The sequence below is a fragment of the Notolepis coatsorum genome (genome assembly GCF_963971535.1).
Source record: "Notolepis coatsorum genome assembly, chromosome: 3".
Taxonomy (NCBI): domain Eukaryota; kingdom Metazoa; phylum Chordata; class Actinopteri; order Aulopiformes; family Paralepididae; genus Notolepis; species Notolepis coatsorum.
In genome coordinates this window covers 185,082,315-185,108,055 of record NC_140167.1, presented here as the reverse complement: position 1 = coordinate 185,108,055, position 25,741 = coordinate 185,082,315, and the positions used below count along the sequence as shown (strand labels likewise).

The window sequence follows — 25,741 nt, the reverse complement described above, 5'->3', positions numbered from 1 at the left end:
TACAATTGGCTGTATCAGAGGGTGGGAGAAGCTGGCGGGGTGGGTCCGGGTCGTTGTAAACAGCGACTCCTACAGTTCGGTCGGGGCGCCTGCTAAGCGCGGATTGGACGTGAGGGGGATAGTGTGGTCCTCCCACACGCTACGCCCTCTCAATGAGAGTCCGCGCTGCCAGGTGAAAAGAAGCGGTGATTGGCTGGACGTGTGTCGGAGGAAGCACGTGGTAGCCTCCACTCTCCCAGATGATCTGACTGTGGGGGGTAAGTGCGCAGCGACCAGGAAGGGACTGGGAATTGGCATACGACTAACATTGGGATGGGAGAAAATCGGCGGAAAATGGAGGGGGAAAAAGACCAAAAAAAAAAAAAAAAAAAGAACAGGGAGGGCCGAGCCCCCCCGACCCACCCTAATGGAGGGCACCCCCCCTATTGGGGGCTTCACGGGAGGGCGACGGACCCGACCGTGCGAAGAGGCACTCAAGCAACTCAACGCACAGGGTGAGCAGACCGTGGCTTGACCCCACGACTACACACACGCACAACCCGCATGCCACCCGGGAACGACCGGAGGAAACAACCTCGTTACTGCCCCCAGAATCACGGGGTCAAGGGCAAACCCAACCCTGTGGCAAGGCCGTAGCAGTGGAGCGCGAAGGAAGACCCAGACCCACCAAAGTCCATGATGCCAGCATCAAGACCCCAACAGGTGGGCACTTAGTGACCCCGCCCCCCACATCGCCAGCGTATTCGGACAAAGGCCCCACAGCCGAGCGGGCCCTGTCCCCCCTACAGTACACCGCCTGGCACACTGACCCTGCAGAACAGGCAGTCAGCATGGCCGTAAGCACACAAAAAAGGTTAACCAACGGAAGCAGGCAGCGCACCGGGGAAAAACCAGGCAACAGGCTGTTAACCCTAGCCTGGAGACTGCGGACGAGACAGGCGCCAGAGGGGACAGCTGAACACAGCCGCCCCGGCGGAAGGGGCGTATGCTGGCGTTGTTGCATGACCAAGCCTCCATTTAAAAAGCCCCCACCCAGAGGGGTTGAGGCAGAGAAGGCTGACACGATTGGCAGACGTCATGAACGTGCAGGGGCACCCTCAACCGGGTAACCCGGGAGTTGACACTGCTCCAACACACCAGGGAATCAACCACCTTGGTGTTACCCAATGCGGTGGTTGTTCCTATAACCCCTCAAGAAAAAACTCTCAAAAAAGGGTTAACCCAGGCCTACGGGTCGACGAAACATGACTTCGGACCGGGCCCGGCGATACGGGAAGCACAGGGTCAACAGAGGAGGTCAAAAGACCACCCCAACAGGCCCCTCTTCGCCATGCGTGAGAGAGGAGCGAAAAAGAATGGAGAACCAGCCCCAAGCACACCGTACTTGGTATTCCCAGGCGGTCTCCCAACCAAGTACTAACCAGGACCAACCTGTGTAGCGGCCGAGATCTGACGAGATCGAGCGTGTACAGGTTGGCATGGCCGTAAGCCATTACGACAGTGCTGAGTAAAAAATGTACCCAACCAGGGTCTCCATAGCGCTTAACCCTGTGACACCCGGACCGACCTGGCATTTTTCCCCCTGAAAAAAGCCCAAGTCCCTCAGGGTACCAGAACAGCAGATCTGCATCCCCGGCGGACAACGGGTTCAACTGATCCGGACCAGCGTGACCAGAACCAGTCCCGTGCCCTAACCACGCCGACATGCCTACTCCAGGAGAAGGGGCAGATATGCGTGTTGATCTTAAACATGAAAAGAAGGCGCCACCCAGACGTTCGGGCGAACCGCGCCCGGTGGCCCACCCCCAGGGCGTGAGACCCCTCTACATATGTTCAGATCCATTCCGTCATCATCCCCCAGATATGAACAAGAATCCGTCGATAACCAAACCAGGTCGTCGGATTTGGTCGTCAGAAGAGGAAAAACCTCCATCCCAGTTGCTTTATAAAAACGTCGTTTTAACCTCAAGCAACCAAGGCGTGCCAGTCAGTCGCCTGTTTACAGAACACCCCGAGCTAGCACTATACGTGCGTCGGGACACACCCACATCAATGAACAGGCTATTTAGACCTGTCATTGAATCCCCAAGGCGCCCAGGGGAACGACAAGAGGGGTGTGACACTTCCTAACTCCAACTCTTTTTAATAGAAAAGCAGGAAGCACCAACAGTATGTATCCCAGTCTACACAGCCGGGGGTAAAAAAAAATTCACATTTTTACATCCCACCACCCTCCCATAGGAAGGAGACGGGAATCCCCAGAGAGACTTCCCACGCGAGCTGTACAGATTGAAAAGAATATATTGCACCTTGAGCCATGTAAAAAAATTGGTTTTAGGGCTCTCCGGGGAGGAGGCACTGAACCCATACACACTCAATAATCGAATTGAATCGAATACATACACAATAGAGTAGGACTCCTTCTTGAGGGTCCACTCACCTTGACAATCTGAGGAGGAGGCTCTGTACTCTGAAGGAGGCTCCCTCACATGGAAGGAGGAGTCCCAACTCACAGAAGGCCCGAATAGGAGCTTGGTGAGGAGGAGCCCTGACCACCCCCCGAAACAGATCCATCACATGGACCTGAACAGCACACGGAAGTCCTACCAACAGAGACGTGCATGGTGACGTACTCTATGGCGGGGGAATTTCTGCTGTGCACACGCCCAATATTCCAGGCCGTGGGACCAGGAAACTCCCCCCCCCCCTCACCCTGTAACGTGCCGAACCGCAACGTGACAGGAACCTTGAAGGACAGGTGGGTTTACCCCTGACCAACAGAAAAAAGGGGGAGGAAAGGTTACCAGTTCACCCCTTTACGACCCCACACCCATGATACGATGTAATGACAAAAAGAGAGTATGACACAGTCATAGTCAGCTCTATGAAACGTCTGACAGCTTCACACAGCGCATGAGCTAACCTGCTATCTGATTTTTACTAAGGAAAAAACACAGAATAGAGAGGGCTCTCCAAGAGCCCCGGTACCAAACTTACACATGTGCTTCTGTGGCCAGTCCAACCCAGTTGTAGGTCACATGACACACACAACCCATCATCACCTACAAAAAATGGCAAAAACACTCTACAGAGGAACGCCGTTTTTCATAATGAAAGAATACATAATTCTCGATTAGTATCGGCCACAGGCCTTGCTAAGCACACACGAAAGCGACCAAACAATCTTTTCTTTTAGGAAAATAAAGTTTCTCCAGCAGTTTTAGCACAACCTCAGCAATCAAGCTAAGGGTTACATCGTATCCCTACCACACAGTGACACAATGTAGTGCAACAACATGTCTGAAAGGAGGATGAAGAAGTCCCCAGGGAACCGGGGGGAAACACAATCCTCCTACTTTACCCTTAATACGGCCAGTTAAAACAGGAAAACCTGTTAATATGTGAACACACTGTTCATTGTCATTACAGGCTGAGAAGAGAATCATTCTTTACTCATTTGTCACTAAGCATAGCTTTATAGGTTAGTTAACCCCCTTAGTTGTGAGTACACGGTACATATAAACACACATGATGTTTCTCAACACAACAAACCAGATCATTTTCACATCTGTAACAACAACCTGATTTGCATGGAGAAGCTAAATACCAGTGACAAGACAATTCACACATAACTCGCGTTGTATCCTAAATGTAGTGCAGCAACACTCGTTTTTGGAAAACATCGTTATTTACAAAACATTTAGAAGGGAAAGCCAGAAGAAGTGTACAAGGTCTGGCCAAACCTTGCCTACCCGGAGCGTAGATCAAGCGAAGTGCAGTCTCAAGGCACCGTAGTAAACACAGCCGTCCTGTGTTGTCGATCTGGGCAGCGTCGCCGCTCCCTCCCGTCGCTACGGCCCCTCTTGTTGACGCAGTCCTTGCCGTCCTGGCCCAGGGCAGGTTCGACGAACATCCTCTGTCAAAGATGACGTCGTAGTCAAGAGTGTTTAAAACATGTTATAATCAAAGCACGTTCAACAGAGTAGCATTAAGCTAACGGCCGCTCCAACCGTCGGTCGATACCGCCCCTGCCCTCGAGACGCCGAGCGAACGGCGCATGCGACCAGAGGGGAGCTTCGAATCCCCCCCCGCCTCTCCCCGTGAGGGAGAGGGGAGTTGGGAACCGCGGCGGCGCGCGAGGGGCCGGAGCCACCCCGTGCTGGGCCTCGGCCGATAGCAGCAAGCTAACGTTTCCTAGCCTAGCCAGGTAGGCCACCTAGTGATCACAGCAGGCTAGCGCCGCAGCTAACAGCTGACTGGCTAACAGTAGGCCACCACTAGCACGTAAGCTAAGCAGCGACAGCAGCAAGCTAACGTTTCCTAGCCTAGCCAGGTAGGCCACCTAGTGATCACAGCAGGCTAGCGCCGCAGCTAACAGCTGACTGGCTAACAGTAGGCCACCACTAGCACGTAAGCTAAGCAGCTATCACCTGAACTTGTACACAATGATATAACACTCACCCAGACAGGCCGCCGTTCTGAAACCCTCCTCACTTTTTAAGAGAAAAGAGAAACAAGATGTCAACACAGTTTTACAACGGTGATTTTACCAACACCCGACGGAGCCAGCACAATACCCAACTGGCCTGTGTAGCTGACTTTGAACACAGATCTTCCGCTAATGAACATCTATGCCCATATCTCCTCGTGAGGGAATACTCTCATTTGGATATGAAAGATGGGGCCTAACACGGTGACAGAGAGACATCCACTCGTCCAGAAAACACAGGGATCACCAGTGTTAATGGTCGTGGCCCACTAGTTAAACTATAATGGGCTTCAGACCAAGGTCTTCTGTCGCCTAGGAGGCTGAACAAAGGACCCTAGTCTGGGGCCGGTTTTCATAAACATTGTCAACTAGCCCCCATAGCACTAACAGACAAGTGGAGCTTGCCAGCAAACATAACTCACCAAACCTGGAACCCACCGCTCCTCACAACAGCGGCGCGTCCTACAGCCCAGCTGTGTCTTTACCGCAACCAGCACACAGCAAGGACTGCAGTTGGAAAAGCATGTAGCGGCGCGAACTCCCAATACGAAAACCGGTGGAGGATTTTTAGAATGATCATCATCTTCCAGACACTCCAGTATGAAGACAATATCGCCGTATTTTCTCGAAAATAGTGAGAGAGAAAATAAAGATATGATGTCAACGTATCCTTGTTTTCCAACTCTTCTCCTACCATCACATCACTTCAATTGGGGATCTACCGAGGCACTTCCTTGTGGTGAAAGCGAGAAGGAGGCGAGTGGGTGGCCCCACCCCTGCTTATATGGGTAAGCTGATAGGGGTGTGGTCAGACAAATATTGGGATTAAAGGTACATTGTGGTCTTTATTCAGTGCGCGTGCACGTGTGCGAGGACTGTGCAGAGAGTGACGCCGAGCGAGAGCTATACGATACAGAACTGAGAACTGTAAGTCACAGTAACTGAATAAATTTGAGTTGCCTCCACTTGAGAACCTTAAGTCACAGTAACTGAGCATATTTGAACTGCCTTTACTGAGAACTGTAAGTCACAGTAACTGAACATATTTGAGTTGACACCACTTGAGAACCTTAAGTCACAGTAACTGAACATATTTGAACTGGCTTTACTGAGAACTGTAAGTCACAGTAACTGAACATATTTGAGTTGACACCACTTGAGAACCTTAAGTCACAGTAACTGAACATATTTGAATTGCCTTAACTGAGAACTGTAAGTCACAGTAACTGAACATATTTGAGGTGACTCCACTAGAGAACCTTAAGTCACAGTAACTGAACATATTTGAATTGCCTTAACTGAGAACTGTAAGCCACAGTAACTGAACATATTTCAGTTGCCTCCACTTGACAACCTTAAGTCACAGTAACTGAACATATTTGAACTACCTTAACTGAGAACTGTAAGTCACAGTAACTGAACATATTTGAGTTGACTCCACTTGAGAACTGTAAGTCAGAGTAACTGACCATATTTGATTTGACTTAACTGAGAACCTTAAGTCACAGTAACAGACCATATTTGAGTTGCCTTAACTGAGAATTGTAAGTCTTAGCCAACTGAAAACATTTGAGTTGATCAACTTAAAAAATTTGAGGCAGGAGATTACGTAAAATTTTTTAAGTTCTGGAAACGTATTCGGGTTTACAGTGTGCTCCTCATCTTGGCAAGCTCCTCATAGAGGGCGTGGCAGGGGTTCTCCAGGATAGCGGCCAGCTTCCTTCTCGTCCTCCTCTCTGCCACCACCTCTAATTTGACCAGCTCAACTCCCACAATGGAGCTAGCCTTCCTCACCAGCTTGTTTAGTTTGTTGGTGTCCCTTGAGTTGATGTAGCCGCACCCCCCCCCCCGCCCTCCCCAGCATACAACGGCAAAAAAGAGGACACTGGCTACTACAGACTGGTAAAACGACTGCAGCAGTCTATTGAAGGAACTGTCTCCTCAGGAAGACCAGTCTGCTCTGTTTCTTCCTGTAGAGGGCCTCTGTGTTGTTCGAGCAGTCTAATTTGTTGTTCAGGTGTAATCCAAGGAACTTGTATGTCTTCACCATCTCCACCCCATCCCCTCGGATGGTGATGGGAGTTGGGGGGGGGGCTCTTCCTGCCTCTCCGGTAGTCCACCACCAGCTCCTTGAGGAACGTCATGTGCCCCTTGTACCCTTCCACCACCAGGAGGCAGGAGAACCTGGCCCTGATTAGCCTCAACTCCAGCTCCAATGGACCACTCTGAAGATGCAGGGATCTAACAGGAATCAGAGGAGGAAAGAGAACAGCTGCATGACCAATGATGACATGTGCCTTAAAAAAAATTTAACCTTTATTTAACCAGGCAGGTCAATTACAAATAAATTCTTATTTTCAATGACGGCCTGGCGAGAGGACAAAATGTCCCCTCAAAGGGTAACAGGGGAAAAAAGAAAAAAGAAAAAAAAGAGAAAGAGACAGATGGTACATACATCACAGAGGTAAGGGAAATAATTAAAACACACATCAAACAACCAAATATAATTACAAAGGGGCCTACATGAAGCAGAACAGTCAAATTACAGTTAAAACGCTGGGTGACAGTTGCAGGTGTGCAGTGTAAACAACTCGATAGAGTCCTTAAAAGTAATGAGGGGGGATCACTTCCAGATGGCTCAGGCTTGGAGCTCCTGTTCTCCCAATAACTGTATCCGTCAGGGTCTTGCATGCTCCGAACACGTTGGTGACAACAAGGGGCTGGCTGTTGGGCCCTGCTGCCTTGCAGCTGCCTTCCATTGTCCAAGATGGTCGTCTTCATTCTGTTTAAGAGAAAATCTATGTTTTATGGCAGTTGGCTGGACAAAAGCAGAGCCATATATTACCAGAGTTTGGACAGCAAGTCAGCAAGGTTTCAAAAAGAGTTCTAGAGTGTCAGTGGCTTATGATAAAGTAACCACAACATGGCATCCTCCAACCCAGAGCCATGTGGCCAGTTTGGACAATATGGATGCCATGTTGTTAACTTACCACCACCTTATAGTGACTCACAAGCCACTGACAGTATAGAACCTTTTCTTTTTTTATTTTTTATTTTATTTTTTTTACTCTTTTTTCCTAACTCTGGTAATAGGTCTGCTCCAGCCTGGCAAAACTCTGGTAATAGCTCTGCTCCACACTGTTCAAACTCTGGTAATAGCTCTGCTCCACACTGTCCAAACTCTGGTAATAGCTCTGCTCCACACTGTCCAAACTCTGGTAATAGCGCTTGCTCCAGCCTGGCCAAACTCTGGTAATAGCGCTTGCTCCAGCCTGGCCAAACTCTGGTAATAGCTCTGCCCCAGCCTGGCCAAACTCTGATAATATCGCTTGCTCCAGCCTGGCCAAATTCTGGTAATAGCGCTTGCTCCAGTCTGGCCAAACTCTGGTAATAGGCTAGCTCTGCTACAGCATGGCCAAACTCTGGTAATAGCTCTGCTACAGCCTGGCCAAACTCTGGTAATAAATGGTTCTGGTAGGACTGTGCAGTGGGTGGTAGTATGCACCTGTACACACAATTCATAGAAGGATTAGGTCCCTAGAAGGCCCTTGAGTAGGATGCGTTTTGTTAGTTTGTTTGTTAGTTTTGATTCACTTTCTTTTGTTTTGTTAATAAGGGACTATTTTGTGGAGGAAGCAACTGGGACTTCATGTCACCCGTATCCCTTCACTGTATGTTACAAATGTGTCTACTTGAACCTGTGTAACATCAATATGAAGCGGTGAAAGCAGTGATTAAATCCAGTTGATCTACTGGCCTGCACCTCGTGCTGGTGTGAGGCTGTGAGGCTGACTGACTATCTGTATGTCATGTATGTCATATATGTCCTGATGAATTGAAAATGGGGGACCCTGATGTAAACAAGACGAAAGTCTTTCTCTGGTCTGCATCCCCTTAACAATTGTGTGTATTGAGCTGTACTGTATTGTACCCATTCTGCAATCTGTTAATAAAGTTTTCAATCAATCAATCAATCAATCAAGAACACCGTGCAGTACTTGAGTCCTAACAGTGAGAGGCAGCAATACGCCAACAACGGGCGTCTAGCCTAGCCTGCCCAAAAGCACTAAAGAAGAAGAAGGAGTCGAGAAGAAGATGCCTGGGCTAGACACATCAAATGGTGGGGTTTGCATTGCAAAACATTGATTTAAATTAATCGCAGCTTGAAGACGTCACGTAACAGTTCTATAACAGTCTAATGTGCAACAGCATTCTACATACTTTGCAGTCCTTGTTAGCGCTCATGTATACTTCTAAATGGAGAGACAGAGGCTCTCTGTAGCTAACTAGCAATAGCCCCTTACGTGACTGCGAAAGCCCCAGGCTTGCACATCGCAGTCACGTAAGGGGCTAAACTAGCAAAGACGTTAGCTGTCAAACTCGCTGCAGACAACTCAAGAGTCAAGACCACAGTCGTAACCCTCGTTGTAGTTAAATCAATGGATGTAGAGGAGCGTAACTCCATCTAAACTCAGTTGACTGACTTCTATTTGTAAAACTGAGTTTTTTTTAAACTCTTTTTGTATCACAAACAGTACTGTATTTGTAAACCTGGTATGTCATAAATGTGTAGATGTAGCAGTACTGTCTATCTGTATGTCATTATGTTATGATGAATTGAAAATGGGGGACCCTGATGTAAACAAGACGAAAGTCTTTCTCTGGTCTGCATCCCCTTAACAATTGTATGTATTGAGCTGTACTGTACTGTACCCATTCTGCAATCTGTTAATAAAGTTTTCAATCAATCAATAAAAACTGCAACGTTCTGTATTGTCACAGTGAAAGGGTTAACCATTTGGTAGTGACCCTGATGTAAACAAGACGAAAGTCTTTCTCTGGTCTGCATCCCCTTAACAATTGTGTGTATTGAGCCGTACTGTATTGTACCCATTCTGCAATCTGTTAATAAAATTTTCAATCAATCAATCAATAACGTGAGAGAGACTTTTCTAGTATAACTAGCGTTAAAGGGGAACTACCCAATTTAGTGAAAACAAACAACTACGGTACCTCCCTAATCCAAAAACTAGTGCTAATCAAATCAAATCAAATCAAATTTATTTATAGGGCCCAACAACACACGTTAATGTCCCCATGGGCCGTACAGATCTTCTTTAAACAAGTCAAGAAGAAAACATAACAATAAGTCAAGAACAGAACAAGAACACCATAAGGTGCAAACATTTTTAGATGGATGCAAATAAATGAAAGAATGCAAGCACTCCCAGACATACCCCACGCGAAGGTAAGGAAAAACTCACTAAAACCTAACAATAGGGAAAAAAAGCTCCACAGGCAGTGTGGAGGAGAGAAACCTTAGAAGGGCCATTCAAGGGGGGATCTCCCTTACATTTACATTTACATTTAGTCATTTAGCTGACGCTTTTATCCAAAGCGACTTACAAGTTCTGTGCGACAAGACAGCAAGAAGGGTATAACTCTATCAGCTGAGTAACAATGTTCATCAAAGTGTTGCGTGTTACAGTGTAGGTTAGTTTATTAGGACAAGTGCATGACATTAAGGTTAGTCGGGGTTAGATTTTTTTTTTTTCTTTTTTTTTATCATTTCAGATAATGGTTGAAGAAGTGAGTCTTTAGTCGACGGCGAAAGATTGGACGGGATTCGGCTGTCCTAACTGGGATGGGTAGTTCATTCCACCATTGTGGGGCAAGGACTGAGAATAGGCGGCTTCTCTTTGATGACCCTCCGGGAGCTTGGATAGGAGTAGATCTGAGGCGGCCAGAAGACGCAGAGCGTAGGGGTCTTGAGGGTGTGTAGTTAGAGACCATTGACCGGAGGTAGGCGGGAGCGGTTCCCTTTGCCGCACGGTATGCTAGGTCGAGGGCCTTGAAGCGGATACGTGCAGCAATGGGGAGCCAGTGCAGGTCCCTAAGAAGTGGGGTGACATGGGCTGACTTCGGTAGGTTTGAGATCAGGCGGGCCGCTGCATTTTGAATGAGTTGAAGAGGCTTGGTGGCAGTGGCCGGGAGGCCAGCTAGCAGTGCGTTGCAGTAGTCGAGGCGGGAGATGACTGTTGATTGGACGAGGAGTTGGGTGGCTTCTTTTGTCAGGAAGGGGCGTATCCTTCTGACGTTGCTCAGGAGGAATCTGCAGGTTCTGGTTGTCGCTGCGATGTGAGCAGAGAAGTTCAACTGGTCGTCGAGGACAACACCAAGGTTCTTGGCGGTCGGCGACGCGGTCACAGCTGCATTCTCGACTGTGATGGAGAGGTCGGTCAGGGGGGAGGATTTGGCCGGCAGGTGGAGCAATTCTGTTTTGCTTAGGTTCAGTTTGAGGTGGTTGGTCGTCATCCAGGCGGAGATGTCGGACAGACAGGCCGAGATCCGCTCAGAGACGTGGATATCTGAGGGAGGGAAGGAGAGGAAGAGTTGAGTATCATCGGCATAACAATGATATGAGAAGCCATGAGATGTGATAATGTTACCCAGTGATTTAGTGTAGAGGGAGAAGAGAAGGGGTCCTAGGACCGAGCCCTGGGGGACACCCGTCCGGAGGGGGCGGGTGGCCGACAGAGTCCCTCTCCATGACACTTGGTAGGAGCGGTCATTGAGGTATGATGTCAGCCATGTCAGCGCAGATCCAGCCACTCCCATTCCTGCGAGGGCCGCGAGGAGGATCTGATGGTTGACTGTGTCGAAGGCTGCAGATAGATCTAGGAGAATCAGGACAGAGGAGAGGCCTTTCGCTTTTGCTAAGTGAAGTGCCTCTGTGACCGCAATGAGGGCCGTTTCTGTGGAGTGGCCAGTCCGGAAGCCAGACTGATTGGGGTCTAGGAGGTCATTCTGTAAGAGATAAGCAGTAAGTTGGTTGGATACAGCACGTTCAAGTGTTTTAGAAAGGAAGGAGAGAAGAGAGACAGGGCGATAGTTGGCTATGACGGTGGGGTTCAGGGTTGGTTTTTTTATGAGGGGCGTGACTCTGGCTTGTTTTAGGGAGGTGGGGACCACCCCCGAGTTGAGTGAGGAGTTGATGGTTGCAGTTAGGAATGGGAGGATGTCCGGTGCTATGGTCTGGAGGAGTGGGGAGGGTAGCTGGTCCAGCTGGCATGTAGTCGGACGGTTCGACGTTACCAGTGTCAGGGTCTCGGCTTCTGTAATGGGAGAGAAAGATGACAGAGTGAAGGATGAGGTTCTCGATTCAGCGTTTGGAATGGGTGGGGGTTGGGAGAAGGAGCTGCGGATGTTCTCCACTTTTTCCTCAAAGAAGATCGCAAAGTCTTCGGCAGAAAAAGATGAGGGAGGAGGAGGTGGGGGGGGAGTGAGGAGGGAGGACATGGTAGCATGCAGTTTGCGAAGATTCTTGGCAGAGGCCTCGATCCTATGGTGAAAGAAAGAAGCTTTGGCATTAGTAATGGTTTTGGAGAATGTTAACAAGAGGTTGTGATATGTGTCGATGTCAGCAGTGAGGCGTGACTTTCTATACTTCCTCTCAGCCGCTCTCAGGACCTGTCTTTGTTCTCTCACTGCATCCGTCAGCCATGGACTGGGTGGGGAACGGCGGGCAGGTTTCTCAACGAGGGGACAGAGCTTGTCGAAGGAGGTTGCAAGGGCTGAGAGGAGGGTGGAGGTTGCCATCTCTGTGGGGAGAGCAGAGAAGGTGTCACTCAAAGGTAGAGCGGATATTATGTCAGAGGAGAGGGTGGAGGGGGATAGGGAGGGCAGGTTGCGTCTGAGTGAGACGTAGTAGTGTTGCAGACGGACAGTTGGTAAGCATGCACTCATGTGTGTAGTGGAACACAGATGAGTGCATGCAATAGCAACTGTACATTTTGAAAAATTAAAGATAGAGCTAATAGCGATAGCAACTGAACATTTTGAAAGATTAAAGATAGAGCTGATAGCAATCTATTTGAGGCACAGGGGCGGCGCAAAGAGGGTCACGTCCTCCCCGTCTTAGTCAAGGGACATTTAACACTCCGGTCGTTGCTCAGGGACAGCCGGAGACAGGGAGATAGGGGCGGCGCAGAGAGGGTCACGAACTCCCCGACATCATCGCGGGACATCCGGCACTCCGGTCACCACTACGAGACCTCCGGAGACAGGGGGGCACGCAGAGGGGGTCGCAACCTCCCGGCCTTCGTCACGGGACGTCCAACACTCCGGTCAACACTCCAGGACAGCAAGTCATAGGGAGACAGGGAGACGGGACAGGCGTTAGACGGCTCATGAGATTGTAGTAGGCGGACATAGCAATAGATACAAGTGGTAGGCATATATGTGAAAGGAGTAGATATATGAAGTAGGCGTATTATGTGAATAGAAATGGAAGTACTTAACCCAGCAATGAAACCGCATTGACTGTTAATCTGTTAACAGTCTGTTAATACTGTTAATCAGTTGACAGGACCACGGACAGACGGCGGTGAATAACTGATCCAAGGCCTCGGAGGTGCATGTAGAGCAGTCACTACAATCTTGGCCAAGACCCCGAGGCATCCATCACCTTAGTCAGCGCCAGGAGACGGGCACTCAGAGAGAAGGGGGGGGGGGGGGGGGGGGGGGGGGAGGGGGGGGGGGGAAGAGTTAGAGAGTTCCCATGTTTGTGGTGCTGCAAAGGAGCAGACATGTAGTACCCTGTAGTACCATGTAGTACCCCGTAGTACCCTATAGTACCCTGTAGTGCCATGTAGTGCCATGTAGTACCATGTAGTACCCTGTAGTACCCTGTAGTGTCATGTAGTACCCTGTAGTGCCCTGTGGTACCCTGTAGTGCCACGTAGAGCCATGTAGAACCCTGTAGAACCCTGTAGTGCCATGTAGTACCATGTAGTACCATGTAGTACCATGTACCCTAACTAAACTACCCTGTAGTAAACTACCCAGTGGTACCATGTAGTACCCTGTACCATAACTAAACTACACAGATTAATCTAAAGGTCAGTCCCCGACCAGGTGAGATCAGGGTAGGTTGAAGGAGAGAGAGAAAAGATGAGTCTTAAGCAGGGATTTAAAAGCTTCGACAGAGCAGGCGCCCCTGATGACGGCAGGTAATTTGTTCCACAGGTAGGGAGCGCGGTAGACAAAGGCTCTGTGGCCGGCGGATTTCTTTTTAACCCTAGGGGTCGATAGAAGCCCCGCATTTTGTGAGCGCAGAGCACGAGCGGGCGAGTATCGGGAGATGAGATCAGATAGATAGAGCGGTGCAAGCCCATTTAAAATTTTGTAGGTGAGGAGTAGCACTTTAAAGTCAGAACGGGCTTGGATAGGAAACCAGTGTAGGGCGGACAAAACTGGTGTGATGTGATCAAATTTTCTAGTTCTAGTTAGTATCCGTGCAGCCGCATTTTGCACCAGTTGAAGATTTTTGATGCTTGAATTAGGTAGGCCTGAAAAAAGTGCATTACAGTAGTCCAGACGTGATGAGACAAAAGCATGAACCAGGGTTTCAGCATCAGCCAGAGTTAAAATGGGGCGTATTTTTGCGATATTACGAAGATGGAAGAATGCAATTTTGGTGACATTTTTTATATGTGCATTAAATGAGAGGGAGGAATCAAAAATGACTCCGAGGTTTTTTATGGTGGAGCTCTGGGATACACGACAGGTATCAAAGTTGAGGGAGATGTCCTGAAACAGGCCTCTGTGGTTTGGGGGGCCAACAATTAACATCTCAGTTTTATCTGCATTAAGGAGTAGAAAGTTTTGCGACATCCATTTTTTGACGGCAAGCAAGCAGGCCTCAAGGTTTTAAACCCCATTGAGAGATATACATGTTCTGAGTACATGTACGTTTTCTGTTTCAGAACTGAGAACACTACTATACAATACAGATAATTTTGGTATAAACAATTAATTAAAAAACATTCCGTGGGTCCACAAAATCTCTTTCTCTTTCATTCATTGCCAATGGAGCAGCTCCAGACTTTATACCTGATGACGTCACAAGTTGAGTCTTCTGTGTTTTCTGGTTTTATGAGAGTTGCTCATGTTCACAAATATTTATTGAACTTTCCTTGGCCCATGGACATACCATTGAATTCTTCATTTGAGTCGTGTTCCCCTTTAAATTAAGTGTCCGATTTGTGCAAGTTACCGTATGCTACATAAACAAATAAAAAAGGTTTGTTGAGGAAATACAACAAAATGATAACTTCTAAAATGTATATATGTGGGCATAGCTTCTAATGTTACATACACTATGGTGATTATTGGGCTGGCATTACTGTTCTGCCATAGAGTAAAGTTCATAGTTTATTTATTCATGATTCTCCTTTCATAGAGCCCCTTTGGTTTAACTTCATCCACGTTAAATATTCTGAATATTCTACCACTGCACCGCCCGTAATGCCCTCTGAGGGACACCTACAGTGTGGTACCCAATGACCTGGGTAAGAGGGAGAGCATGGCACTAACTAACTAGCCAGGATTACTTGGGCCACCCATTGTAAAATAATACTATCATGGTAATGTAAGACAAAAGCGTTGCCCTATTGTGTTATGATGTGTTATGTTATTCAAGCTTCTTTGTCGAGTTGTAAGTCATGTGAGTTGGGACTAACCTTCTTTTGTTTGTTTGTTTCCATTGTAGGTGTTAACAAAATTGTTGAAAGCATTGGGAGGCTTCCTCCAGATCTGTTGGCACAAACAGTGAGTGAAAAATAAATCATTATTACATAGCGAACCAGTTACCTAATTGTCTCAAACCTCTCCCTCTTTTCCAATCACAACTGTTGCTTTCCTCAAGAAAATAGGGCAGGGCTTCAGATAGGTCAATTGCTATGCCATCTAGCACCTCAGTTGGGGCTAACCTACTGCCCATAATAGCCAAATATGGGTCTCAGTATATAGTCATGTAGGTTAATTTGTACATTATACTGTATATAACATTAACGTTATTTACCAGCAAGCATCTGGCTAACAGTCCAGGCAAACTGAGGTTGCATCACAAGTTGACTTGAATTATGTTTTATTGTTTTTTTATTGTTTTATTGTGGATCCCCATTAGTCTACACCAAAGTGAGACTACTCTTCCTGGGGTCCAAACATTAAAAATACAAACACACACAAAAAAAGTAAAATAAAAATATAAAACCACAAACATTGAAGTACTCACAAGAAAACATCACAACGAACAAAACAGTGAATAAAAGCTCACTCAATATTCATAAGTTAGATATCACAATTCTCAACCATAAAATACAAATTGCATATTCAGTCCATAAGAACATAACAGATCAAAATCATATATATGATTTGAACTCATATTATAGCATAACTTTTCTCAAGTCACCGATCACCTTCATATTTCCATACTAATTTCAAAAGTCAATGGCCAAAATGTAACTCATTATTCATGAGCGCAATTTTAAACTTTTTTTTAAACATAAATTTGTTCCTTATCATAGTTATATTTCTGGGTATTTTATTCCAATAAGCAACTGCTCTATACATTACCGTCTTTTTCAGAGCATTTGTTTTTGGTAGAGGTAAAGTAAAGCATGAATCTAATGCTTGCCTTGTGCTATATATCCATGTCTCATATTAGTTGGGTACAGTTGTGAGTGCAAACCCTCCGGTTTCCCAGTATTACAGATATTAAACAAAAAAGTTACCAGGCTACATGCCATCCTCTGTTCCACTGTCATCCAGGTCAGTGCGGCATGCATCACTCCAACACTACTCCTCACAGAGCAGCGCAGAGCGAGGCGTGCCGCCCTGTTCTGAGCTAACTGGAGTTTGTTCAGATCAAGCCTAGAGGCGTTAGACCATATAGTAGGACAGTAGTCCAGTCGTGATTAGACCAAAGATTGTAGTACAAGCTTTGCTGTACCATTAGTCAACAGATTTCTACACCTTCTGGTCATTGAAGTACCACAGCTCATCTTAGCCACCATATTGCTAATGTGTTTCGACCAAGAAAGTGTTTAATCTATTACAACACCCAGCAGTTTTGCCTCACTGACCTGTTCGATATCAGCACAGTTCAGAACTAGATTTAATTTAGGATTTGATCTTGATGTATATTTTGAGGCTATCATTATACTCTTGGTTTTTGCAACATTTAACTTTAACTTATTTTCACTTACCCAGTTGGAAATTAGCACTATCTCATCTTGCAATAACCTATTAACAGACTCTGATTGTTCCGCCGCTACATACACGGTAGTATCATCTGCATAGATCTCCATTGATGCATTATTAAGTACTAATGGTAAATCATTAACGAAGATTGCATACAATAAGGGACCCAGGCAACTCCCTTGGGGCACTCCGGCATGGAGTTCCCTCATCTCCGATAGTGTGCCATTAAACATCACGCATTGTAGTCTATTAAGTAAGTAATTCTTTAACAACTTAATAGCACTTTCATTGAATTTATAAGCTGAAAGTTTCATGAGCAGAAGATCATGATCTATAATGTCGAATGCAGCGCTAAAATCCAGAAGCACAGCACCCACCATTGACTTCCTATCAATATGTGTAAGCCAGTTATCCAGTTAGCCACTTATCATTATGTGGCGTTCACAATGGATTTAGATCATATTAATAATAATAATAATACACTTTATTTTTTATAGCACAGGCAGCCGACTAACAGTGCTGGGCGGAATACCAGGAAATATATGGAGAGTTTGTTATGCTATATTATTAAACTGGCGTTAGCAGAAAACAAGCCTTCTTGAAGAGCAAAGTTACCATTGGCTAGCTTGCTAGTGGTCGACCGATATGGGTTTTTCAGTGGCCGATGCTGATGCTGATATTCAGAGAGAAGGGTGGCAGATAGCCAAAATATAATGCCAATATGTTTTCCTTTTTTTGCATCTGATAAAAATACAACAATTTAATAATAATAACAAAGGGACTTCCGGTGGCATGGACTGAACACAGCTTGCGTCGTGTCGCAGCAAACCCTCGAATTATCACTATTTTTGAACCCATAATGAACAGAAACTAAGTTGACTTCACCTCGACATTTATCAGCTCCTTTTATTTTGTAAGCAGATTCTTTCAAAACGATCTAATCGTCCTTGAACAAACACATGTCCACGCGTGCACAAACAAAGTTCACAATGGAGAACGCTGACCTAGCGGTGCTCATGAGAACAATTGTACGAGAAGAACTTGCTACAGGACTCGAATCCAATCTAAAGCCGATCAAGGATCATCTAAACAAAATCCAGCTAAAGGTAACATCATGCCTGGACAAGATTGACTCTCTTGAGACGGCTGCCAACGACACTGATCAAAGGCTGATACAACTGGAAGCGGAGAATAAATCACTATCTGAGGAAGTTAAATCATTAAAACAGAAGACGGAATCGCTTGAGGACCACAGCAGAAGACTCAACGTGAGAATCTTTGGGCTACCAGAAGGAACAGAACAAGGCAACCCGACACTGTTTGTAAACGAAATGCTGAGCGAACTTTTTGGTCAAGATCTAGGACGTCCACCTCACTTGGTCAATATCGCTCACCGCATCGGAGCAAATAAAGGCAAGACGCGATGCCTAATCGCTAAACTCAACAACTCTGATATAAGACAGACGGTTGTGCGTCTTGCCGGTGTGAAAGCTAGAGAGCCAGGCGGGCTACAGTACAAAGGACATAAAATCAGCATCTTCCGTGATGCCACAGCAGACCAACGCAAGCAGCAAGCCTCCTTTGATGAGCTCAGATCACTCTTACGCAAAACAAAACTGCGCTACGGGGTGGCTCACCCTGCTAAGCTGCTCATCACCTTCAAGGATAAGACTCACTCCTTCACCGAAGCATCGGAGGCAATGGACTTCTACACAACCGAGATCAAGCCCACATTAGACGCGGAGGCACACTCATCACCAGCGCCGACCTAGGACGAGACTGTCTACTACTGTACATACTGTACACATCATACAGAACACAGGTATGCCCATGGTGGCGCTGTCCACACTGGTCAGCTGAAAATATTGTGAACATTTCAGTCTAACGTGGCCACATGGACTTGGAGTAATATGAAACCCTCTTCTGTTTGGCACTGTTCATGGGTTTAAAAAAAAAAATATGATAACTTTTCTTTCTAACCATTAGTGCTGCTGTGGATGGTGCTGTTGTCATCATGATTGATGGGGACGTTAATATCACCCATGGCATTACTCTCCTTACCCAATATAACTTGGTCTATATATGGTTTATATTATTCATATATTTGTTTTGCTATTATTATTACAATCTATGTTATTAGCGACAGATATAGTGGTAACTGTGCTGGGTGAATTATTACTGCTGGTATCTTTATTTTATTTTATCTTTATTACCAGTAGTGTTGCTGTGTATGGTGCTGTGGTCACCATGACTGATGGGGACGATAGTATCACCATAGCATTACTCTCCTTACCCAATATAATTTACCATAAATTAAAGAAAGAAAGAAAAGGAAAAAATAATTGATCTCCCTGTTTCCCTTCCAATTTAGTTTTTTGATAATGCATTGGATAGTTACTAACACAGGGAGACCAATAGAGGGAGCTGTTTGACCAGCTAACATGTCACAACTCTGCAATAGGCAGAAAATGGGAGGTAGGGAGATGGCTATGTGGAATAAGAATACTATGGTATTCTACCCACGCGACCGTCTTCCGGGGGGAGGGAGGGGGGGGGGGGGTAATTGTGTTGAATGTTGTCCAGAGCTGCCAGACTCATTGTTTAATTTTCATTCTAGTGTGCTTTTCCAGGCTGTTCCCATTATTTCAATTGTATAGCCTACATGTCAGGATCCACTCGTATAAATCAGACAGATATGAATAACATAACGCTGGTCTCGTGGAATGTACGCGGTCTTGGGCAAGCTCTAAAGCGGGGCAAAGTGTTTGCGCATTTAAAGTCTCTTAACGCTGACATAATGTTTCTACAAGAAACTCACATAAAAGCTACAGAACAGAGGCGACTGAGGGCTAACTGGATATCTCAAATTTACCAGTCACCTTTCACATCCAAAGCTAGAGGTGTCGCTATTCTTTTTCGCAAGAATATCCCATTCCAGCTTTCCTCAATAGTCACAGATCCAAATGGCAGGTATATTATGATTACTGGAAACATACATTCGTTCCCTATCACTTTATTGAACATATATGGCCCAAACACTGATGATCCAAATTTCTTTCGCAAAGTATTTGATTTAATTCCAGACCTAGGCACCACTAATTTATTAATGGGTGGAGACTTTAATTGCTACCTTGACCCATATTTGGATAGACTCTCCTCCCGCACCCCAACAGCAATAGCTTCTGTCCTAACATTAAATAATTTAATTAAATCTAGAAACATAGTAGATATCTGGAGACTACAACACCCAACGGACAAAGACTATTCGTTTTTCTCGCATGTCCATAAGTCATACACGAGAATTGATTATTTTTTAGTGGATGCAAAATTAATAACTAACATTGTGAATACCAAATATCATAATATAATAATATCGGATCACAGTCCAGTTTCACTAGAAATAAAGCTTGCTTTGCCCAAACAAAGCTACTGTTGGCGCTTTAACCCGTGGCTGCTCACAGACCAAGAGTTTATTAACTGTATGACAGCTCACTTGGAGGAGTTCCTTGAGTTCAATGACACAGGGGAGGTCTCAGACTCCATACTCTGGGAGACTCTTAAAGCAGTAATGAGAGGTCATATAATTTCCTTTGAAAGTTCAAAAAAAAGGGAACAGCGCCATCGTCTGGTGGAAATCGAAAACACACTCCCGACCCTTGAACAGACTTACAGGAACTCTCTTTTGCAAGAAGACTATAATAAGATCCTGAATTTAAAGTATGAATATAACCGCATTCTTAGTGGAAACATCGGTAAACTCTTATTGAAGCTCAAACAGAGACATTTCGAACTGAGCGACAAACCAGAGAGGCTGTTGGCCAGACAGTTGAAAGGAGCACAGGCGAGCCGTGCAATCCACAAAATTTTATCTAAAACAGGTGATTTGTTAACTAACCCTAAGGAAATAAACAACCGCTTTAAAGAATTTTATTCAGAATTATACAAAACAAAGTCTCAGGCCACTAACGCAGACTTTACAATTTTTTTTGACTCTCTCAACCTGCCAAAACTGCATGAGTCATCCAGGTTAGAACTCGATTCAGATTTTTCAGAGAGTGAGCTAGTTGAGGCAATTAAGTCATTCCCCTCTGGTAAGGCAGCAGGCCCAGACGGATTTGGCTGTGAATTTTACAAGACATTTCACAAGACACTTGCCCCAATCCTACTCAGAATGATCAATGACTCCATTAAGAATAACAGATTTCCGAACTCTCTGTACGAAGCAAATATATGTATCATACTGAAGAAGGGCAAGGAGGAAACAGAGCCTGGGAGCTACCGGCCCATCGCCCTCCTTAATTTTGATCAAAAATCGATCACAAAAGTATTAGCCAATAGATTAGGGAGACATATTCCATCAATTATACACCCTGACCAAACAGGGTTTATCCCAGGCAGATTTTCATTTTGTAATGTGCGTCGGCTCCTGAACAATGTTTATACCAACCACGAGGACAACTCCAGAGCGGCCATTTTGTCCTTAGATGCAGCCAAAGCGTTTGATCAAATAGAGTGGCCCTACATGCTCGAGGCACTTAAAAGATTTGGATTTGGAGACTCTTTTATTGCATGGGTCAAAATACTATATCTCTGCCCGACATCCTCCATCCTCACTAATAATGATAAATCTGGACCTTTTGACTTGCAACGTGGGGTCCGACAGGGCGATCCGCTTTCTCCCTTACTATTCGACGTTGCTCTGGAGCCCCTCGCGATAGGAATCAGGAGCCACCCCAATATCAGAGGCATTAAGATAGGGGACATGGAAAGCCGGGTGAGCCTTTACGCTGATGATACATTGTTATATCTTTCAGACCCAGAAACCTCTGTTCCTCCCTTGTTAGATTTCATTGAATCATTTGGTAAGCTTTCTGGCTACACAATCAATTGGGGTAAGAGTGAGTTCATGCCTCTCTCGGGCGGCCTGAACTCAGACTTTCTTAAGGCTCTACCATTTAAAGTAGTAAATGACCATTTTTCATATTTAGGACTCCGAATATCTCGAAATCCCAAACTCTTATTTAGACTTAACTATGCTGACATGCTCACAAAGTTAAAACTCAACATAGAGAAGTGGAGGACCCTGCCCTTATCTATGGTGGGGCGTATTAACGCAATCAAGATGGTGTCTCTTCCTAGATTCTTGTATCTATTTCAAAATCTGCCAATCTTCCTCACTGCAGCATTCTTTAAGAAACTAGACTCTATTATTTTCCCATTTGTATGGGGATATAAAACCCATCGCATATCAAAAGGGCATCTGCAGAAGCCAACACAGGAGGGAGGCCTAGGCCTCCCTGTATTCAGGAATTATTATTGGGCAGCCAATGCTAGAGCTTTGACCTATTGGCAGAGGGGACTCTCGGGTGAGACACCATCTAATAACTCCCCCCTGTGGCTAAACATTGAAGCCACAGCAGTAAAAGGCTCCTCTCTCTGTACTTTACTTTTTTCTAAAACAGAATCCCCTCAAAAGCTAATTGGTGACAATTTTATCTTAAGGAACTCACTTAGGATTTTGAATCAGATAAGAGGTGTTCACAAGCCACCAAATGTCTGTATGTATACCCCTATATGTCATAACCACTCCTTTTTGCCATCTCGGACAGATGGGGCGTTTGCTGTCTGGAGGGACAAGGGACTCACGAGTCGACCCTTGGAGACTTGTACATAGACAAACAGTTTGCATCATTCGACCAACTGAAAACAAAATTTAACATCCCTAACTCCCACTTTTTTCGATATCTCCAAATCAGACACTATGTCAAAGAAAAAATTCCACATTTTGAAACCATGCCAGAGAATTGCCCATTCTATGATCTCCTGAAGCTTCCTCCAGACTCCAGACACCTGATATCTCGCTTTATGTCCCTGTTTTCCACCTCTGTGTCCACTGACCATCTGAGAGATGCCTGGTCCACTGAGTTGAATCTAGAGGTGTCTGAGAACATATGGAATGAAGGTTTGACTAGAATCCAAACTTGCTCGATCAATGCTAGGTACAAATTGATTCAATTTAAAGTCATCCATAGACTCCACTATTCAAAGACCAAACTACATAGAATTTATCCATCTCTTTCTCCATTATGTGACAGGTGTAAAGTTGCAGAGGGCTCTTTAACACATCTCTTTTGGCTCTGTCCTCATTTACAAAAATTCTGGGGTGAAATATTCCAGTGGTTTTCCAGGGTCTATGGAAAGGACATTCCCCCTGATCCAGAGTTGGCACTCTTTGGGTGTTCAGAGACTGCCTTAAGGTACACGAGGGAGGAACAACAGACACTAATGCTCGGCATGGTAGCTGCAAAAAAAATGATTCTAACCGATTGGAAATCACCTACACCCCCGTGTTTCCATAAATGGCTCAATGAAATGATCACAATCATACAGATGGAGAGGATCCGCTATTACAGATCCAAAGAGCACAACAGGTTTTCGGACATATGGAGCCCATTCATTGACTATCTGAAGGACAAATAACTGCACTCTGCAGAGACTCACCCCTGTATATCATGTTTGACCTGCACCTTGTAACACCTGGCTATACAACACACTTTAATGCTTTGAGTTAAGTCACACTGTTATTTTATTTTCCTGTCTGGCAGTCCTTTTTTTTTTTTTTTTTTTTTGTTTAGTTTTGTCTGTTTATTTTTGTTCTGTCTCCTCCTTTTTGTTTTGTCTGTTCTTGTCTAGTAAACTGAGAAATAAAGTATTTAAAAAAAAAATAATAATAACAAATGAGATACAAAATTGCTGAACTTAAATGGACATTTATTTAACTCTAACGTTATTGTCTGTCTGCTTTGTCTCTGCACTCTGCAGTAGATCTGCACTCTGTCTCTGCAGGGCACTTATTTTAAATTGTTCACTCGCATCACACAGCCTGCTCATATCATCCACCAAGTGACTAACGTTAGAGGTGACAACAAGGTGACGGAATGGAGATTCTGCCCCACGGATCCACTGTATCTCTCATTAAACACTGTGCCAAGTTAGCTCGGTGTGTTGGAGCACAGACAAACACACATCCACACACGGAGGGAGAGAGAAAAACAAGCGCACAGATGCAAGATGTGTAATGTAACAGTAAAGTGCAATAGTAATATACAATGTACAGGTGATTAAACTGGGTATGAAATATATAAATGAGTACTACTGAGTATAGTGCTAATCAGATGTATGTGTGTACAGAGTTGTAGTATTAATATGTAAATAATATATATATATATATACTAGTGCTGTCAATAGATTAAAAAAAATTAACTAATTAATCTCACAATCTTCTGTAATTAATCTAGATTAATCTAGATTAAAAATAGCATTTTTCGATTTAAGACCGAAGGTTGTAACAGATATTTACTTGAGTAAAATTATGGAATTAATGTAAAATCAACACAAAGAAAGTATATTTAGGTTCAAATACTATTTTAATAGTAATATAAATCATATTAACAACAAAAATGTGTTCCATCTTCATGTCAGATGATTTTCAAAAAGGTGCATGAGTCGATGCAAAAAAGAACAAGCAAATATACTGCTGAAAGTTCAGAACGTTGAAGATTTTTCACTCCATAGATTAATCTAGATTAATTTATTTTAATGCTTTAATTAATTTTAATTAATCTCCAAAGTTAACGCATTCATTTTGACAGCCCTAATATATACGGTATATACAGCATTATTGTACATGCTATCATAGTTATATCACAAAGTTATATGGGTTATATGCAGGTGTATAAATACGTATATAGAAGGATTATGCAGGTATATTCAGACAGACAGATTCCTGCGCCGTCTTAACCCTTTCACTGCCACACTACAGAAGGTTAACCCTTTACTATCACACTACTGACGGTTAACCTGCTGTTGTGTGGCAGTGAAAGGGTTAACCTTCTGTGTATTGTCGCAGTGAAAGGGTTAACCGTTTGGTAGTGCGGCAGTGAAAGGGTTAAAAGTGCCGTTACTGGCAAACCGTCTGAATCCACGTGAACACAGCATTAGTCTTTCATTCAATCCAAATGTAAAGTGTGGAAGACTGTCCCTGAAACTATGAAGATGCTGCCGTGTTACAGTTGTATTCTTAGCATGTATATACATCCTCGTGTCTTTATACTGCAGTTTAAATACTGTTGAAGCGTTGGGGCGGAGCTAGGGGGTGGCTACCTGGGCTCAAGCCCCGGATGTATTCTGAAAAGCCCCGAATCTATTTAATTTTTTTTTTTTTTTTTTTTTTTTTTTTTTTACAATTCATCATTGTTACATGAAAATATGTTTGCACCAGATTTAGCAGAAGCTAATTTCCATCTGTGGTCTATCCAGCTGCTAACTGTATTTGAGTGAGTTAAGTCTTGGTGTTATGGTAGACTCAGACCTAAGCTTTAAATCACAATCAACAAGTTGACAAAAACTTAATTCTTCCACCTTAGAAACATAGCTAAAGTACGGCCATTTATAAATCAAAAGGACGCTGAAAACCAGATCCATGCCTTTATCTCAAGCCAACTCGACTACTGTAATGCACTCCTTACCGGCCTCCCGAAAAAATACGATGATAACTATTTTATTGCAATGCACTATTGCATTATTTTATTCTATTTTACTAACTATTTTATTGCACTGCACTATTTTACTTTGTATCAGTGAATCATAGACGCCTGGCCATAAGAGCATTCGGAGCATCTCTGCTCTCCCACTATTGAACTTGGGGGAGCAAAGGTATGATCTTGCTCCACCACTTTTTGATTATATGAAAAATATGATATATCCCCCCCCAATATATAAATATAACCATAACTACGTTATGGTTAACTGAGTTTTATAGTGAAAAGAGCAGCTTTATTGGTCAAGATTGAAGGCTCTATATTGCAGGAAATTGCACGTACAGGTTCATTAAATTAAAAAAAAATCTGTCCCTTGCCTGCCCAAAAAATAGAAAAAAAAGTATAAAAAAAAAAGTATAAAAAAAAAAGTATATAAAAAAAAAAAAAAAAAAAAGGGGGGGGGCCATCTGGGCTAAGCCCCGGATCTCCTACAATCCTAAATCCGCCCCTGGTTGGGTCGTCTAAACTAAGCCAACATCAGAAAAAGTTAGATTTTGACACTTTTTTTGGCTGTTTGTTTAGATAATAATATTAATAAACTTTATTTGTATAGCACCTTTCATACAAGAATTGCAGCCTAAAATGCTTCACAGCAGTGATGTAGACA

General features: G+C 44.5%; 2 protein-coding genes across 2 annotated transcripts in view; one reads left to right on the top strand and one right to left on the bottom strand.

Annotated features, from left to right (window-relative positions):
- The window catches only part of klf12b (Kruppel like factor 12b), a gene marked incomplete at its 5' end in the record, with an annotated part of 46,924 nt that extends 39,676 nt beyond the window's left edge, over positions 1–7,248 (bottom strand). The window contains 2 exons of the mRNA XM_084311470.1: positions 6,647–6,714; positions 7,117–7,248. Coding sequence (XP_084167596.1) covers positions 6,647–6,714; positions 7,117–7,248 — 200 coding nt within the window. The remainder of the gene's footprint in view (positions 1–6,646; positions 6,715–7,116) is intronic.
- A 1,305-nt stretch (positions 7,249–8,553) lies between these two features.
- The window catches only part of commd6 (COMM domain containing 6), a 40,663-nt gene continuing 23,475 nt past the window's right edge, over positions 8,554–25,741 (top strand). The window contains exons 1-2 of the mRNA XM_084310874.1: positions 8,554–8,609; positions 15,042–15,100. Coding sequence (XP_084167000.1) covers positions 8,585–8,609; positions 15,042–15,100 — 84 coding nt within the window. The 5' untranslated portion in view covers positions 8,554–8,584. The remainder of the gene's footprint in view (positions 8,610–15,041; positions 15,101–25,741) is intronic.